The sequence below is a fragment of the Myotis myotis genome, unplaced genomic scaffold (genome assembly GCF_014108235.1).
Source record: "Myotis myotis isolate mMyoMyo1 unplaced genomic scaffold, mMyoMyo1.p scaffold_m19_p_19, whole genome shotgun sequence".
Lineage (NCBI taxonomy): Eukaryota > Metazoa > Chordata > Mammalia > Chiroptera > Vespertilionidae > Myotis > Myotis myotis.
This window is the reverse complement of record NW_023416323.1, coordinates 25,554,640-25,571,942: the sequence shown is the minus strand read 5'-3', so window position 1 is coordinate 25,571,942 and position 17,303 is coordinate 25,554,640. Positions and strand designations below refer to the sequence as shown.

Genomic DNA, 17,303 nt, shown 5'->3' with positions numbered 1-17,303 from the left:
TTCCCAGTCAAGGGCATGTACCTCGTTTGCAGGTTCCACAGCTATAGTAGAGACGCATATGGAAGGCAACCAATTGAAGTGTCTCTCTCACATCAATGTTTCTCTCTCTATCTCTCTCCCCTCCTCCTCCCTCCCTTCTTCTCTCTCTAGAAATCAATGGAAAAAATATCCTCCGGTGAGGATTAAAAATAATAATAATAATAAAAGAAACTTGCCTTGTTTAGACAACAGCTTTCATTAAACTACTCCTTGTAGTGGTTTGGTTGTAACTTCATAGTAGAAATCTCAGCTTAGTTGCAATTTAATGAATTTGATCTTTCTCAAATAAACTTATAATAGATATTTACTGAAGATAAAATAAATTATCTAAAGACAAACTCAAAGGTCATTCCCAGATGTCTGTCCACTTCATGAATGTAGCTTACAGCTGTATCTCCCAGACTCACCTCGGAGTAGGTTCTGTCGGGGATACTGCTCGATGCATCGTCATGGGCCTTGTGAAATACACCAGATAGCCTGACAAAGGAAACATCACATGTGCACATCAAGGTCAATGAGCGGGACATGGGAAATTCTAAGGCAGCATTGGTCAATCTTTTGTCTATTTCAATATATCCGAAGGACGGGACACATTTCCATGAGGTGCAAAGGCTCATGACCGCAGCCATACTTAACAAGGACAAAGGTCAGGACCCAGGAGACGGGATGTGTGTAGTTTGGAAAAAGTCATCACAGGTATTTTATATTGCCTGGTCAGGGGACCTGTCCCCTGTTAAGAATCAGGACTCTGAGTGAGACCCAAATTCACACTCTCAAGACTGTAATTCTGGTGAACATGCATAGGATTTGTCCACAGACGCCAATCTGGCATCAGACCACATCACACTATGATAGAAGTTTGTTTGAGTTCTCAGAAAATAAAAACAAAGAAAAACTGCTCTCCCAAAATCTAGAATCAGAGAACCAAAAAAAGGCCAACCTGCTCCACAGAACCTGGCCCCCGAGGTCCTAGGAAAGGGAATATTGGCATCCTGGTACGACCCATAGGCGGTGGTCACCCGGGCAAACGTTGGCAAGGGTGGGGTGACGGAGTTTGGGAGCGCAAAGGGGTTGCTGGAAGCACTGTCTTCTTGATTCTGAAATTTAAAAGTCAACAGACTAAAAACCACAACCTGCCTCAAAGCTGAGTCACAAAATAAAGACACATTATTACAAAATCAGGCGCCCAGGGAGGAGGAGAGTCTACAAAACACCGAAGCACAGGCTGGCGTAAGAACCTCACCACGAAAGACGCCAGACAGGAGACGAGCTGGCGCACGCAGGGCTCCAAACAGCTCTGGTTGCGTTTCACTTTTTGCAGGGAAGTGTCCTTCAGGATCTGGAAAAGGCACAAAACACAGTCAATAATAGCAACATTCTTCAGAGCAGTCGGAGGCGGTGAAGAGCAGGGAAACCGGAGCACGCCTGTGCCTGAGGCTTCCCACACAGATTACGACTTTCCACCTTCTCTAGAGGCTCGGAGAGAAGACTCATTTCTGAACCCGCTTTCAGAAGCCCTTTCCTGAGGCAGGCACACATGCCGGTTTCAGAGGGCGCATGTCTAGTAATGGAATGAATGTTCTTTAGTGAACATTCAACTCCTTTCCTCATCCCCTGCCTTACCCCCCTCCATGAGAAATCTCAGTGCCTTACAAGGAACACCCGCTGGCTGAACTGAAAATGGCTCTGAGTGATACATATAGTAAGCCAGGGGAACAGATTTCACTTTAGGGAAAGTTATATCTTTTTTTTGGTTCTTTAAAAATATAAATCCCATCATTTTAAGGCACATGCTGTGCATGTAAGCTGACATACACATACTGAAGACAGGCATGTAAACTGGACTAGCGCTGTCCGATATGGAAGTCGTTACCCACATGGGGGTACGAGCAGCTGGAATGTGGCTGTATGAACTGAGGTGTGCCGTAAGTATACAATTCATACCGAATGTTGAAGACTTAGTACCAAAAAGAAAAAAAATGTAAACTACCTCAATAATTTTCATTTTCATACTGACTACATGTTGCTCTGATAATTCTTTAAATATACGGGATTAAATAAAAATATTACTGAATTAATTAACCTTTTAATTTTAGTTTAAAATTACACGTCGCATGCATCATATTTCTACTGGACAGCACTGAATTCAACCTTTAAGAACATTTTCTAATTCTATCATTTTTATACCAGAAGTCTTTTTTACATGTCCAAATGAGACAATGAAATATTCAAATTCCAAGTACAAAATGTCAAATACCACAAAGTCTGAGTAAGTAGCATTTCAAAGGTCCTTATGACACTTGAAAATTTTCTTAATTGCATAACTAGGTCTGATGCCAAGTGGGTACTAGAAATATTGGGGAGAATAACTTTGCAAATGCATGACTGTGTAACCATTATGCTGTATACCTGAAATTAAAAATAATATTGAATAAAAACTCTAATTGCAAAATAAAATAAAAATGTTTTACTATAGATCATACTCCAAGAAGATAGATTAAGTGCATATGAAATAAACTAGGCAAAAGGTGAACAGTATTCAGGTCAACTTGGTTTTGTCAGGACATCTCAGTTACTTTATTATGTGATGCTGCTCACACTGCAAAAGGTGTATCATCCCCAGCTCATGGGGCTTCCTCATGGGAATTCTGCCTGATTTGCTTGGTGTGAACTAACAAACCGAGTTTCTGCACATGCAGGGTGAAGACCAGCCGCCAGGCTGTCCCTCCTCCACTCAGGCACGGCCATCCTTCACACACTCACCTGTGCAGCCAGCTGCCTCATTTGAGGATGGCACTATCTCTTTTTATGGAATGGATTTTTTAAAATTTTTTATTGTTTAAAATATTACAAATAGTAGTACATGAGTCTCCTTTTTCCCCCATTGACCTCCCCCCGGCCTCCTCTACCCCCCAGCACATGCCCTCACTCCCTACCCCCAACCCCTCCTGCCCCCAGTGTCTGTGTCCATTGGTTATACGCATGCATATAAGTCCTTTGGTTGATCTCTTATCCAACCCCAACCCTCCCCTGCCTTCCCACTGTAGTTTGACAGTCTGTTCGATGCTTCTTTGTCTTTGTATCTATTTCTGTTCATCAGTTTATGATGTTCATTATATTGCATAAATGAGTGAGATCATGTGATATTTATCTTTCTCTGACTGGCTTATTTCGCTTAGCATAATGCTCTCCAGTTCCATCCATGCTGTTGCAAACATTAAGAATTCCTTCTTTTTTTACTAAACTAAAAATGGGACTGCCATCAGTAATACAACTTCTAGGTATATATCCCAAGAAAACAGAAATACCAGACAGAAAGGATATATGCACCCCTACGTTCATAGCAGCACAATTTACAATAGCTATCATTTGGAATGGATTTTTTTAAATAACCTTACACATTTTTTTCTGATTACAAAATATATTTTATCTTCAGAATACACCTTGCCTATTGTTTCCAGATAAATGAAACTGTATTGCAAGGTTTTTAATCTGGGAGTAATACATAGTTTTAATGAGATCTCTTAGCAGATTAAATGCAATCATAGAGATTCATATTATTTCACAGACAATATCTCTAAAATTATATGCAATATTTGTGCAGATTTTTCTGGAAAGGGTCCATAGTTTTCAATAGACTTTCAAAGGGTGTCCATGATCCAAAAAGGTCAAGAACCACTGCTCTAATGTTTTCTACACAAAATGAATAGCAAGTGTTAACACTGCAGTATGTCAGGACAGACGACTTCCAAATCTTACCAGTTGGTATTTTCATTCAACTTCACTACTCATGCTCAGGAGCAGAGCTCTCATACAAACATCAAGGAGAATATGTGAACACAGATCCCAACCTTTAGCAGCTTCGCTTTCATCGTGGACGTGATGGTCGTGGGGTTGATAAACTGGAAGGAAGGGGCGGCATTGTTTGGATACTGTGCCGGGAACTTCACCAGCATCTTGACACGATGGTTGCTACAGTGCACAGACACTGTGCAACTCCTATCCGCTGCGTCCATCTGCAAGAGACAAATCAACAACTGCTTTGGAGACTAACCAGGAAGGGTTTTTAGGTGCAAACTGATTTAAATCAGCTAACTGGCCATAGCTGGTTTGGCTCAGTGGATAGAGTGTTGGCCTATGGACTAAAGGGTTCCGTGTTCGATTCCCATCAAAGGCACATGCCCAGGTTGTGGGCTTGATCCCCAGTAGGGGTGTGCAGGAAGCAGCCAATCAATGATTCTCTCTCATCATTGATGTTTCTATCTCTCTTTTCCTCTCCCTTCCTCTCTGAAATCAATAAAAATGTATTTTAAATCAGCTAACTAAATGCTCCTAGTTCCTGAAATCTCCAAAGATACAGGTAGAATTCCAAAAACAAATTAATTTGGAAGATTTGGACAACTCATTAATTTTAGCACCACTTTAATAAGTGCAAAGTATTCTGATTTTAAAAAGCTTCATCCTAAAAGTTGTAGGTAGGCTGAAACATATTTATTTTAAGAAAGGAAAATAAAGCAGGAAAAAGTTAAATACTTGACTCAATTTAAAAAGTACTCCTTGGAAAATCCATAAAAATGGACTGATTAGTAGTTGCCGTGGGCTAGGGAGAGAGGAAAATGGAGAGTAACTGGGGATATATGACTTCTTTGGGGATGATGAAAATGCTCTGGAATTAGACAGTGGTTATAAATGCCCAACTTTGTGACTATATTAAGAAGCACTAAATTATACACTTTAAAAGGGTAAATATGGTATGTGAATTATATCCCAATAATTTTTAAAAAGCACTCCTGGGAAAAGAATTAAGATTTCCTTCTTAAACTCGATCACCAGGTATCCACACTGTTTCCAGCTGGGACAGAGGTGTATAAACTGATAGCCAGTTAACCTAGGAACCCTCTCTCTCTTTCGTTTGCCTGTGCTGCCAACTAGAGAAGACACGTGGAGCACAGTGAAAAGAGCCAAACACGTGGGAAATCGGGAGACAGATATTTTTTAAAATATTTTTTTATATATTTTTATTGATTTCAGAGAGGAAGGGAGAGGGAGAGAGAGACAGAAACATCAATGATGAGAGAGAATCATTGATGGGCTGCTTCCTGCACACCCACTACTGGGGACCGAGTCTGCAACCCAGGCATGCGCCCTTGAGCGGAATCAAACCCAGGACCCTTCAGTCCACAAGCCGACGTTCTATCCACTGAGCCAAACCAGCTAGGGCTGGAGACAGATATTAAATCTCTTCCACCAAACAGCAGCTGACCTTGGACAAGTCATCTCTTAGTGTCTCCTTTTCCTCATCAGAAAAGTGGGGATAAAAGCACTTGCTGCAGAGTTGTTTTAAACACCGAATGGGATAATTATGTAAGTGTACATATCCATGCCTACTATTAACTGAATCTGGGCAAAAGAAAAACTAATCAAGTTTTGAAACTCCTTTATAGAGAGAGACTCAATTCCCTGAAGCAAAGAACAGCTGCCAAAAAAAAAAAAAAGAAAAAGAGTAAACCTCTCCATGTGTGAAGTGAACAGAGAGGTTTGGTCACCTTCTTACTATGACTCTGAATCACCAAGGACATGGCCGGCTTTAAGGGAAGATTGGACAGCAAAGCACAAAAAGCCCTGGAGAGTCAGAGGCTTGGCTTCCAAACTCAGTTCTGTCATTAACGTCACCAGTAACTTGAGTCAAGTCACTAAGCCTTCCCGGATCTAAGTATCTTCACATACAGTAAAGGAGGTGTTGGAGCATCTAAGATTTTAAGACACATGAGCATCAGTTTATCCCTTAGGTCATCTTATGAGACAGTAATATGGTTAGAAAAATAATCTGCATTTGCAAAATATCAATTTCTTTAGAAAACCCAGGAAATAAAAAAAGTAAGCAGAGAGACTTATCTGTTAAAGCAGCAAAGCTATTTGCTAGCTGAAATCTTAGCTGAAATAGACCCCTCTCCCACCAACTGCCATCGCGAGCATGAGACAATTCATTCGACTTGGAGCACCTCCACGTTGACATTCCGGATCTGCACGTTGATCAGGGAGAACTCCTGCTGCAGAGTCTGAGGCAGTCCCGGCTGATCTGATTTCTTCTCTTCCAGGAGACTGCCCGGGGGATCTTCCTTTAAGACTATAAGGGAGAGAGGTTCAACTGTGGGCAAACATCTGTGGCACTGAGTCAGAGAGCAGTTCGACAACTCTGAAATGCGCAGAGGGCACCTCACGTAAAACATCAGTCTGACCAATTACCTTCTTCCTCTCCATGGCTTAAGCTGTGCTGGTGATCTGTGTCCTGCGCGTGAAGGGTCTTCTCTGGTTCCGGCAGAAGAGAAATGCTCTCGATGAACTCATCAACACCATCTAATATGTCATTTGCACAAAGCTGCAACAAAGGGTAGAAGATCCGGGTCCAGAGAAGTCAGTGGAAATGTCAGCATGTTGGGTTAGAGTTCTCACCTAAAAATGGGAATCACAGCCCTGGCTGGTGTGGCTCAGTTGGTTGGGTGTCGTCCTGTGCACCAAAAGGTTGCCAATTCGATTCCTGGTCAGGGCATATGCCTGAGTTTCAGACTCCACCTCCCCCGCCCCCCTCGAAGCCATATGGAGCCTGCAGGAGGCATTTGATCCATGTTTCATTCTCACATTGATGTTTCTCTCTCTTTCTCTCCCCCCTCCCTTCCTTCCTCTCTAAAAATCAATTTTTTAAAAAAATGGGAATCACAAAGGATAGAGATGTCAGACAAAAACTGATAAAATCAAAACAGGTTTTATCCATCGCCAACTCTCCCTGGTTAAATACACAGGAGAATAGACTCTATTATTCTACCGTGGAATTTTTTCATCCTGTTCGTAGTTTATGCAAGCCTCAGAAAGCATTATTTTTAATTCTAAGCCTTGATGGAGTTATTCAGCTAACCTCCAAAATATAATAACCTTCAGAGCATTAGAGCAAATGATACTTTTTGGAGAAAAATAGATTTGAAAGACAATAAGTTGATAATTGACGAAAATGCTCAAGAATGACTTCATACTAAGCAAATTTTACCCACCGTTTTCTATCCACTCTGTACAGAGTGCTGTGGGGGAGGAATACAAGTGAGACATGATTCCAGACCTCAAGAAATGTAGCCACTGAATGAGAAGTCAGAGCACTGAGATGAGGCAGAGCAAAGCAGTTCATACCCGCTTCCAATGTGGACCATATAAGAAACAGATATCGTTCATGGGACAAAAACTGGAAAAGGCCTCATAGAACAGGTATCATTGATGGACGTAGAGGGCTCTGAACACTTCCGAGTGCAAGGGTAAATTTCCTAGCCCATTGAAAAGTAAAAGAAATGAAGCCCATGGGCCATTTGCTCAGTATGCTGCCCACACCCTCTTAGACCAGGACAGAAGAAAAGACATGCAGAGGTTCTTCAGCCTTTAAGTGCTGAATACTGAAGTTGGCTCTTAAAGACCTCAGACCTCACTGTGGCATACACAGCCACTTGGCCTACCAGCAAGCACGTATCAAATAACTATCATGTACCCTCTAATTTCCACAAATACCAAATTTTGTATTTTTTTTAAGTTTCTAGCGCAGTGATGGCGAACCTATGTCACGCGTGTCAGAGGTGACACACGAACTCATTTTTTTGGTTGATTTTTCTTTGTTAAATGGCATTTAAGTATATAAAATAAATATCAAAAATATAAGTCTTTGTTTTACTATGGTTGCAAATATCAAAAAATTTCTATATGTGACAAGGCACCAGAGTTAAGTTAGGGTTTTTCAAAATGCTAACACGCCGAGCTCAAAAGGTTCGCCATCACTGATCTAGTGTATCTGGTTACATTCCTCCACAACAGCAATGAATACATACCCTCTGCATCTGGGAATCCACTCGCCACATTCTTAAGGTCTGGTCCCGTGACCACGTAACCAGTTGGTAGTCCTTGGATCCTAGAAATCACCAAATAAAAGTCCTGGAAAATTTTCTGAATTAAACATCAATTTTGCTACAGGTTGCAATGGAGTGAGATTCATTCATTCATTCATCCATCCATCCATTCAACAAATATTTATGAACTGTTACAGCCACTACAACATGAATACAATAACCTCTGACATCGATCTTACGTCCCAGTAGTAGAAATAAACAAACTAATAAATATGTAATAAAATGTCAGTAGTGACAGTGTTATTAAAAAAAAAAATAGAGGAGAGAAAATGATAGGGAAGCTATTTTTAGACAGGACTCCCTGAGGAAGTCACATTTGAGCAGAAACTTAAATGAGGTGAAATAATAACTAGCAAATTAGCAGGTGAAGAGTGATACTGGAGTTTAATGCCACATTAAACTTTCACCTCCACAAATGTTCTTCTTTTATATGCTCCAGAGGAGCCGGGGATGAATACAATTTTTGTAAAATGAATTGATTTAAATGCATCATGGCATCTTACTATTTAAAATAATTTTTTGGAAAAGCGGTGCATGCATCTCTTTATAAAATGAATAATAAATCTTTAATGTTTTGAGTTGAATGAATTATATTTTCACGTTAGGTCAGGTCAAAGGAAAATTATTCTGAAAGGCTCAGGGTGCTTTATGAAAGAGCTTTATGAAAGGTCAGGACATTTCAGGGAAATTATGTAGTATCTAGAATCTGCTTCATGGCATCTTCAGAGAGCAAAGAACTTAGAAGTAATTTCACCAATTCCCTCATTTTACAGATGGGGAAACTGAGGAAACAAAGAACACAAGCTATCCAAGTTAATTGGGTGAGTGAGGGACAAAAATTCCTTCTCTGTCATTGCCTTCAAACAACGTTTCTATATATCCCTGTTTAAATCTAACAAGACACCCCTGGCCAGTGTGATTCAGTAGGTTGGGCGTCATCCATTGCACTGAAAGGTTGCCGGTTCAATTCCCCAGTTAGGGCAGCCGATAGATGTTATGCTCTCAAATTGATGTTTCTCTCTCTCTCCCTTCCTCTCTCTAGAAATCAATATACCATTCTTAAAAACAACAAAAACTAAAACATGGCCATAAAAATAAAAAGTAAAATACAAGAATACATAAAGGATGATTATATTCACAAAAGTTTCAACAACAAGCAAACCTAAACTATTTTGAGAAATGAAAAAAATAGGTGGTAAACTAAAAAGATAAAACCAGAAATCACTATCATAAGCATTAGGATAGTGTTTACCTCTGGGAGAAGAGAGAGTATTGTGATCAGAAAGCTTTTGGGGTTCTAACAATGTTCTTTTCTTGACCTTGGTTATAGTTACATAGATTTTCACTTTATTTTTTTAAACTGTATGTGTTTTATGCAATTTTATGGATGGGTGATATATTTCACAATAAAAATGAATAATAATAATAAAAAAAACACCCTATAACTTACATTCAAAATTTCACTACTGGCCCTAGCTGGTTTGGCTCAGTGGATAGAGTGTCAGCCTGTGGGCCAAAGGGTCCCAGGTTCGATTACGGTCAAGGGCACGTACCTTGGTTGTAGGCTTCTCCCTGGCCCAGGCCCTTGTCAGAGCTCATGCAGGAGACAACCAATTGATGTGTTTCTCTCACATCGATATTTATCTCTGTCTTTCCCTCTCTCTTCCATTCTCCTTAAAAATCAATGGAAAAATAACCTCCAGTGAGGATTAACAAAAATAATAAAATAAAAATAAATGTTTAAAAAACTTCTTCACTACTAGACAGTCCCAATTTATACAATTCACCCTTCTGGCATATAGACATAGATAACTTTATTTCAATCCAAAATTACAGGCCCAACCTCTCTCGGCCAGACAGTGGGGAAACCACATTATCTGTTCACTATGGCAAAATGCAAGAGAATACGTTGAAAGCCAAAGTCATGCAGCCTCATGTTTCTAGAAGCAAGAGAGATTACAGAAATAAATATGGGAAAATTAAGAGGATGGTTAAGAGAATCCTTTCAAAAACCATCCTGGAAGAGTCACAAATAAGCTGGGGTAAGAAGTTGCCTGCTCTAACCCCAGGTCTACCAGAGCCCTTTTCTGGGCTCTGGACAAGTCACACCACTGCACTACCTGGCTTTCCTTCTGTGATATGGAAAAACCAAGAAATATACTTCTATTCTGTACAATATTTAGAGAGCATGGCAGGAAGATCTCAAGAAAAGAGGCTGCGCCCTGGCCAGTTTGGCTCAGTGGAGAGAGTGACAGCCTGCGGACTGAAGGGTCCCAGGTTCTATTCCAGTCAAGGGCACATGCCAGTGATTCTCTCTCATCACTGATGTTTCTTTCTCTCTCTCCCTCTCCCTTCCTCTCTAAATTAATAAAAATATATATTTAAAAAAAAGAGAGAGAGAGAGGCTGCAACTAAATTTGCATGGTGAGTTGATGGAGGAACTGAGGCCAAGGGCTGCCTGACTCCCACTGTAATTATGACCAGGCATTAGTGAGGGCTGACTAATTAAGGTGCAATCACAAACAACCCCAAATCTCAGTAGCTTAAAGGAAGGATTTTATGCTTACTCTCTATCTCTACCTCCTCCTCATTTCTGATGGGAGCGGCTCCATCCGAAGTCTTGCCAGCTTTGTGGCAGAAGCAATGAGAGTGTGTAATTTGCACACTGGCTGTTAATACTTCAACCCAAAAGAGACCACACCATGTTTCATGTTTCATGTTCAAAGCATGTCATTTGACCAAACTTATCTTCAAGGGGACGAGCAGTAAAATACCACTATGTGTTTGTGATGAGACTAGGAATTTGTGAGGGGCAGTGATGACCTCGGGTCTCCCTCGTCAGCAGAGTAGCAAGGGGCAACTGCCAGAGGCTTCTGAAGGTAGTGACCCCAGAGTTTTCAGCCCTAGAAATGATCCCACAGCAAGTCTATCCATTTCTTATAGATCTTTCCCACACAGGAGAGAGACTCCACGCAACAGAAGAGAAGAGGAGGGAACTTAGGAGAAGAATCACAGGCCGCACACCCCTTTGCCTATCTACAATTGAAGGTGGTGGACCCTGACCGATTCCTAAAGCCAGCCCTGCTTCTGCATCCTCCTCATTGGATCATACAGCCAACCCTGACTGAGCTGCTGTGGAACAGGGCTCAGAAGGAAATCAGGCGGCCGTCTTCTCTCCCACTCACCTTCCTTCTGCTTCCTCCACTGGAACTCCAGCACCACGTCATCGTGCCCCACAAAGGTATGGACAGGGGTGTTCAAGTCAAAGACATTCCACAAGAGGAGACTATTCTCCCTCCGCAGCTGGGGGACCATCACAGTGACTAATCCATTGCTGAAAGGCTAGGGCAAGAAAGGGAAAAGCAGGTGATGATTCCAGGGAGAATCAGCTGAGTCTTCAGTAACAAAGTAGCAATTGTTTCCTAAAATAAATTGGATGATGGAAGGTCCCAACCCATCTAGGGAAAATTTTTCCAAATATCATAAGTTGACCATCACATCTACTTATCTTTGCTTCTGGAAGGAACCAGAGCAAGTAAAAAAAATAAATAAATAAAGCTAAGCCTCGCCCTAGCTGGTTTGGCTCAGTGGATAGAGAGTCGGCCTGTGGACTGAAGGGTGCCAGGTTTGATTCTAGTCAAGGGCACATACCCAGGTTGCGGGCTCAACCCCCAGTAGGGGGCGTGTAGAAGGCAGCCGATCAATGATTCTTTCTCGTCATTGATGTTTCTATCTCTCTCTCCCTCTCCCTTCCTCTCTGAAATCAATAAAAATATATTTAATAAAATAAAATAAAGCTAAGCCAAATACTTGAAGAACTTTGAAAATATTCTAAAATATGGCTCTGACTGTTGCACACAGGAACACACTGTTTCGTATCCTACCTACTCTCCCTGAGCTCCTTCATGAGTTACTGAGCACTTTCCCAGAGTGAGCATGCAAGGCACGCTGGGGAAAAGGCCAGAGCAGCAAGCACAATTCCTGTCTCGAGGAAATGCACCACGGGCATACCATCCATGTGAACCACAACCTTCCCACTGCCCCCAAGTACTACAGCTATTCAAAAAAAACCTCCCAGTTAGTTTGAGGTCTGACAGATTTTACTTATCAACACCCAATCTGCTAGGCAGCTAAGGGGCCCATTTGTTTGATGATTAGACACTGGTCTTTAGGGAATAAACCATCATTACCTAGAGCACATTTATCTCTACCTCCCCTCCTGGCAGCACTTCTAGACTTCTCTGTTTGGTTTTTTTTAAAAAACAAACATATTAATCCAGAGAAGTATTTCTATTCATAAGAACAACATCTGCCCTAGCTGGTTTGGCTCAGTGGATAGAGTGTCGACCTGCGGACTGAAGGGTCCCAGGTTTGATTCCGGTCAAGGGCACATGCCTGGGTTGCGGGTTTGATCCCCAGTAGGGGGCATGCAGGAGGCAGCCAATCAATGATTCTCTCTCATCATTAATGTTTCTATCTATCTCTTCCTCTCCCTTGTCTCTGAAATCAATAAAGATACATTAAAAAAGAAAGAAAGGAAGGAAGGAAGGAAGGAAGGAAGGAAGGAAGGAAGGAAGGGAGGGAGGGAGGGAGGGAGGGAGGGAGGGAGGGAGGGAGGAAGGAAGGGAGGAAGGAAGGAAGAAAGGAAGAAAGGAAGAAAGGAAGAAAGGAAGAAAGGAAGAAAGGAAGAAAGGGAAAGGAAAGAAAAGAAAGAAAAGAAAAGAAAAGAAAAGAAAGAAAAGAAAGAAAAGAAAAGAAAAGAAAAGAAAAGAAAAGAAAAAAGAACAACATCTGCCTTGACTGGTGTGACCTAGTTAGTTGGGTTGTCATCCTGCACACCAGGAGGAGGTTGCCGAGTCGATTCCTGGCCAAGGGCAATCCCTCTCTCCCTCTCCCTTCCTCTCTCTCTAAAAAAATCAATAAACTATTGGGAAAAAAGAACAACATCTGTTGTTGTCAACATCTGCTGCTAACAATGCAAAAGCCACTTAATACCCAATTATCCTCTAAGCTCCACAATGCCCCAGGGTAACAGCCTAATGTATAAAAGTACCTTTATCCATCCCTATCCTCCCTTTTCAAAGTGACACTAAGAGAAATACATTACCTCTGATCAGCAGCTACCAATGTGGCAATGAAATAATTGTTGGAATGTTGATAATAGCCTACTCCCTATATTCATGGTACTTTATGATTTATAAAACATTTTCATATATGATTTTTCAAAAGGAAGGCATATTGTGCATATACTAAATGCCACTGAATTGCACATTTTAAAATGGTGAATTTTATCACAATAAAAAAGGAAGGCATTGCAAAAATTATTATTCATATTTTACAAAGGAGATAACTATTGCTCAAAAATACCAAATGGCTTGCCAAAGGCCACACAAATATTAAATATCTCATTGCTGCATTATTCACAAGCCAAAATATGGAAACCGAAGTGTCTATCAATGGTGAATGATAAAAATGTGACACACACACACACACACACACACACACACACACGTGTACACACACACACAATGGAATATTACTCAGCCATGAAAAAGAAGGAAATGCTGCCATTTACCACAATGTGGATGAACCTTGAGGGCATTATGCTAAGTAAAGTAAGTCAGAGAAAGACAAATACTGTATGACATCATTTATATGTAGAATCTAAAAAGACTGAACTCATAGAAACACCAAGTAAAATATCAATTACAGGGCTGAGGAGAGGGGAAGAAGAGGAAAGTTGGTCAGAGGGTACAAACTTCCGGTTATAAAATGATTACATTCTAGGGATCTAATGTACAACAGAGTGATTAAAGTTAGTAACACCGCATTACATACTTGAAAGTTGCTAAGAGAGTAAATCTTGCATGTTCTCATCACAAAAAAGAAATGGTAATTATGTGATGGAGGTGTTAGCTAATGCTATGGTGATAATCGTTTTGCAACATATAAGTGTATCAAATTAACATGTTGTGCAACTTGAACTTGCACAATATTATATATCAATTGTAGCTCAATAAAGATGGAGGGGGGGAATTAAGTGGCATTGCTGGGCCCAAAACCCAGGTCTTCTGAATCTAAAGCCAGAGTTCTTTCCATCACAATCCACTGACCACAAGTCTCTCCACCCTCTGCTTTCATCTGACCCTCTTCCCCTGCTTCTAGTGACCACCTTCCCACTACCTAGCTTCTCAGTCTAACTTTGGTTAGTAATTTTAGTACAGATTCTTACCCAAAATTCCAAGGGTAAATTTTTAAATTTTTAAAAATTATTTTTAATTGGAGAGAGAGAGGGAGAGAGAAACATCAATGTTAGAGAGAGACATCAATGTGAGTGAGGAACACTGGTCAACTGCCTCCTGTACGCCCTGACCGGGGATGGAACCCATAACCTGGTATGTGCCCTGACTGGGAATCAAACCTGCCACTTTCTGGTATATGGAATGGCGTACCAACCAACTGAGCCACACTGGCCAGGGCCCAAGGGTACATTTTTCAGTGGATAACATCTTTTATACCAGCATGACCACCTTTGACCCACCCCTAAATCAAGACAGAAAGAGAAAACTGCCTCATAAAGAGTCTGGAACACCAAGATGGAAGTTTCCCAACACAAGACAGGTGTCACACTCACAGTGTATCTGGCCTTCCAGACAGGCACCTGGCAAGGGAGAATATTGAGGTATTTCCGAGGCTGGCGGTAATCCCAGAACTGGAAGAAAGAAAGAAAGATAATTTGTGAAATAAATGCCATTAAAAAACTCAACTACTGAAATACAAACAGCCTTTGAACTCATTGTTTTGTCCTCTAAACCAGCGGTCGCCAATCGGTGGTCTGCAGACCACTGGTGGTCCGTGAGGTCCGAAAGGCTGGCGACTGCTGCTCTAAAGATACATTTCAATAGTGCATTTCAGTCAGCCCCACGGCCATGCTACTGTTGCAGAGACACAAAGAAAACCTGTTCACACTCATAACCATTACAAGAGAATTTTCGGACTTCACGAGGACCACACTGGGGCAGATCACTGTCAGCCTGCCTGTTAGACAACATTCCTAGTTGAAAGGTAAGAGTGACATGTTTTCAACCTCTATCACTTTCACAAGTAGAGTAATTTAACTAACAATAATAGCTGCAATGTTCTGACTACTTATTGCATTTCAGACAAATGTTTAGAGCTTTTAAGTTTTTATCCCATTAAATCTTTACAACAACCATATAATGAGTGTTATCAATCTCTTTTGCAAACGGAGAAGCTAAAATTACTAACCCATGGAACTTGCCCAAGGTCACACAGGAAAAAGGTGGCTATGCAACTATCTGTGTGCCCAACAACCCACTCATTCGCCCACACCTACGTGGAAGGTGTGGGACTTGAAGCTGCAGTTACACAAAGTGAGCCAGATACAAACTCTCCCTTAGAGATGACACCTGTGCTTACAATGGAGAGACAAATACACTTGGGAGTGCAGCACTCGTCATGAGAGCAGAAAATAGCAAAGCACCATGGCAGGAGGACCAACAGTGAAACTCTGAACTATTGGGGTATTAAGAAATTATTTTCAAAAACAGACAGAAGCCACTCTGGAAAACAGTTTTGCAGTTTCTTTAAAAGTTAAATGCACACCTACCATAAGACCCAGTGATCCCACTTCTATGTATTTATCCTAGAAAACTGAAAATTTATATTCACACACAAAAAAATCTATACATGCATGGTTATAGCAGCTCTATTTACAATGGCCCAAAACTGGAAACAGCCCAAATGTTATCCAATGGGTCAACAGATAATAAATTGTAGTCTATCCATACAATGGATTATTACTCAACAGGTAAAAGTATAAGAACTATTGGTTTTTTTTAAATTAATCCTTACTTGACTATATTTTTTTCCATTGATTTTTAGAGAGAGTAGAAGGGAGGGAAAGAGGGAGAGAAACATCGATGTGAGAGAGACACACATCGATTAGTTGCCTCCTGCACATGCCCCAACCAGGGCTGGGGATCAAACCTGGAACCTAGATATGTGCCCTTCACAGGATATCAAACCCATGACCCTTAAATGCACAGGCCAACACTCTAACCACTGAGAAACACAGGCCAGGACAGAACTATTGATTCTTCAAATAACTTGGACAAATCTTAAAGATGTTATGCTGAATGAAAGAAGCCAGCCTCAAAAAGTTACATACTACATGATTCCATTTTAATGACATTTGCAAAACACAAAACTATAATGATGGAGAACGGATCCATGGTTGCCAGAAGTTGGGGGTTGGGGAGAGTGTAACTATAAAGGCATAGCATGCAATAATTCTTGTTTCTTCTGACAACTCTTTTTTGCCAAATCCAGGCCCCATGTTCAAACTTATAAAACTGTTAAGATGTCTTTTCCATCTAAACTGCTTTTGGGTTTCCCAGATAGCCATAAGGTAAACTATAACTTACTCCATCAACTTGTAAAAGAAGGGAAACTTGAAATATTAGATAGGCTTGGCATTCTCCAGATTTTTAATTAGCTCAATACAATGATTTCATGCTAGCAAGTCCACCATGCTAGCAAGTGAAAGAGAAGTTCCACCTCCCTGGGTTAATTATCTACAACTAAAATACTGTTACTCTGAATGCATTTCAGTTGTATACTTTTCAGGTTAGAAACAAAGATTGGTATGACAATTAACAAAATTAATCCTTTTTTTAAAAAAAATGATTTTGCTTCTAGGTTTAAATATATTCAACAGTTGGTGACAATTATAACATATCACTGACGGGATAAATGGGAGGACCCTGGAGATCTGACAAAGTCCTCATGTTCATAACAAATTCTTATTCTCAAGGCAATCAGTGATGGAGTTACATGTGACTAGAGGTCTTCTCTATGTTTTTCTCTGATAGAGGTGGTTATTATAATACATTAATCAGAGCCATGCCGTCCTCCCATCCACAGGCGATTTCTGCTTTTCTCTTACCACTGCCAAAGGGCCCCAGCTACAAGCTACAGATCAGAAAGCAAGTTTTCTGAAGAACTATAAGAAAGGTTTCAATCAAGAAGGAAAGAACCAGGTTCTCGAATAGCCTCAGGGGTACAGATTCTCAATAAGGCTGACCTTGATCTGTGGCCAGACACTCATCTCTCAGAATGTACCCAAAGGACCGTGCTTGGATTTCCAGGACTCAGTCTGAGGCAATTTTCTGAAATAGACTGCTTAAACCAAGATCAGGAAAAAACCAGTTTCATTGTGGTTAATGTTCTATTTTTAATGGCTATATAAGAAAATCCTTTAAAAAAAATCATTTCCCATCTTCTTAATTCAAGCGTTTTACA

At 40.8% G+C, this 17,303-nt stretch overlaps 1 protein-coding gene across 8 annotated transcripts in view; it reads right to left on the bottom strand.

Moving 5' to 3' along the window:
* WDR59 (WD repeat domain 59) overlaps positions 1-17,303 on the bottom strand; it is a 67,891-nt gene that overhangs the window by 26,207 nt on the left and 24,381 nt on the right. For all 8 annotated transcript variants that reach the window (XR_004973637.1, XR_004973638.1, XR_004973640.1 and 5 more), the window contains exons 9-17: positions 14,614-14,691; positions 11,165-11,321; positions 7,902-7,981; positions 6,286-6,418; positions 6,042-6,166; positions 3,891-4,055; positions 1,283-1,378; positions 980-1,136; positions 447-516 (exon numbers count right to left, since the gene is read on the bottom strand). Coding sequence is in view for 4 of the 8 variants with exons in the window: in XM_036346228.1 (XP_036202121.1) it covers positions 447-516; positions 980-1,136; positions 1,283-1,378; positions 3,891-4,055; positions 6,042-6,166; positions 6,286-6,418; positions 7,902-7,981; positions 11,165-11,321; positions 14,614-14,691 (1,061 nt within the window). In the remaining 4 variants the exon portion in view is untranslated. The remainder of the gene's footprint in view (positions 1-446; positions 517-979; positions 1,137-1,282; positions 1,379-3,890; positions 4,056-6,041; positions 6,167-6,285; positions 6,419-7,901; positions 7,982-11,164; positions 11,322-14,613; positions 14,692-17,303) is intronic.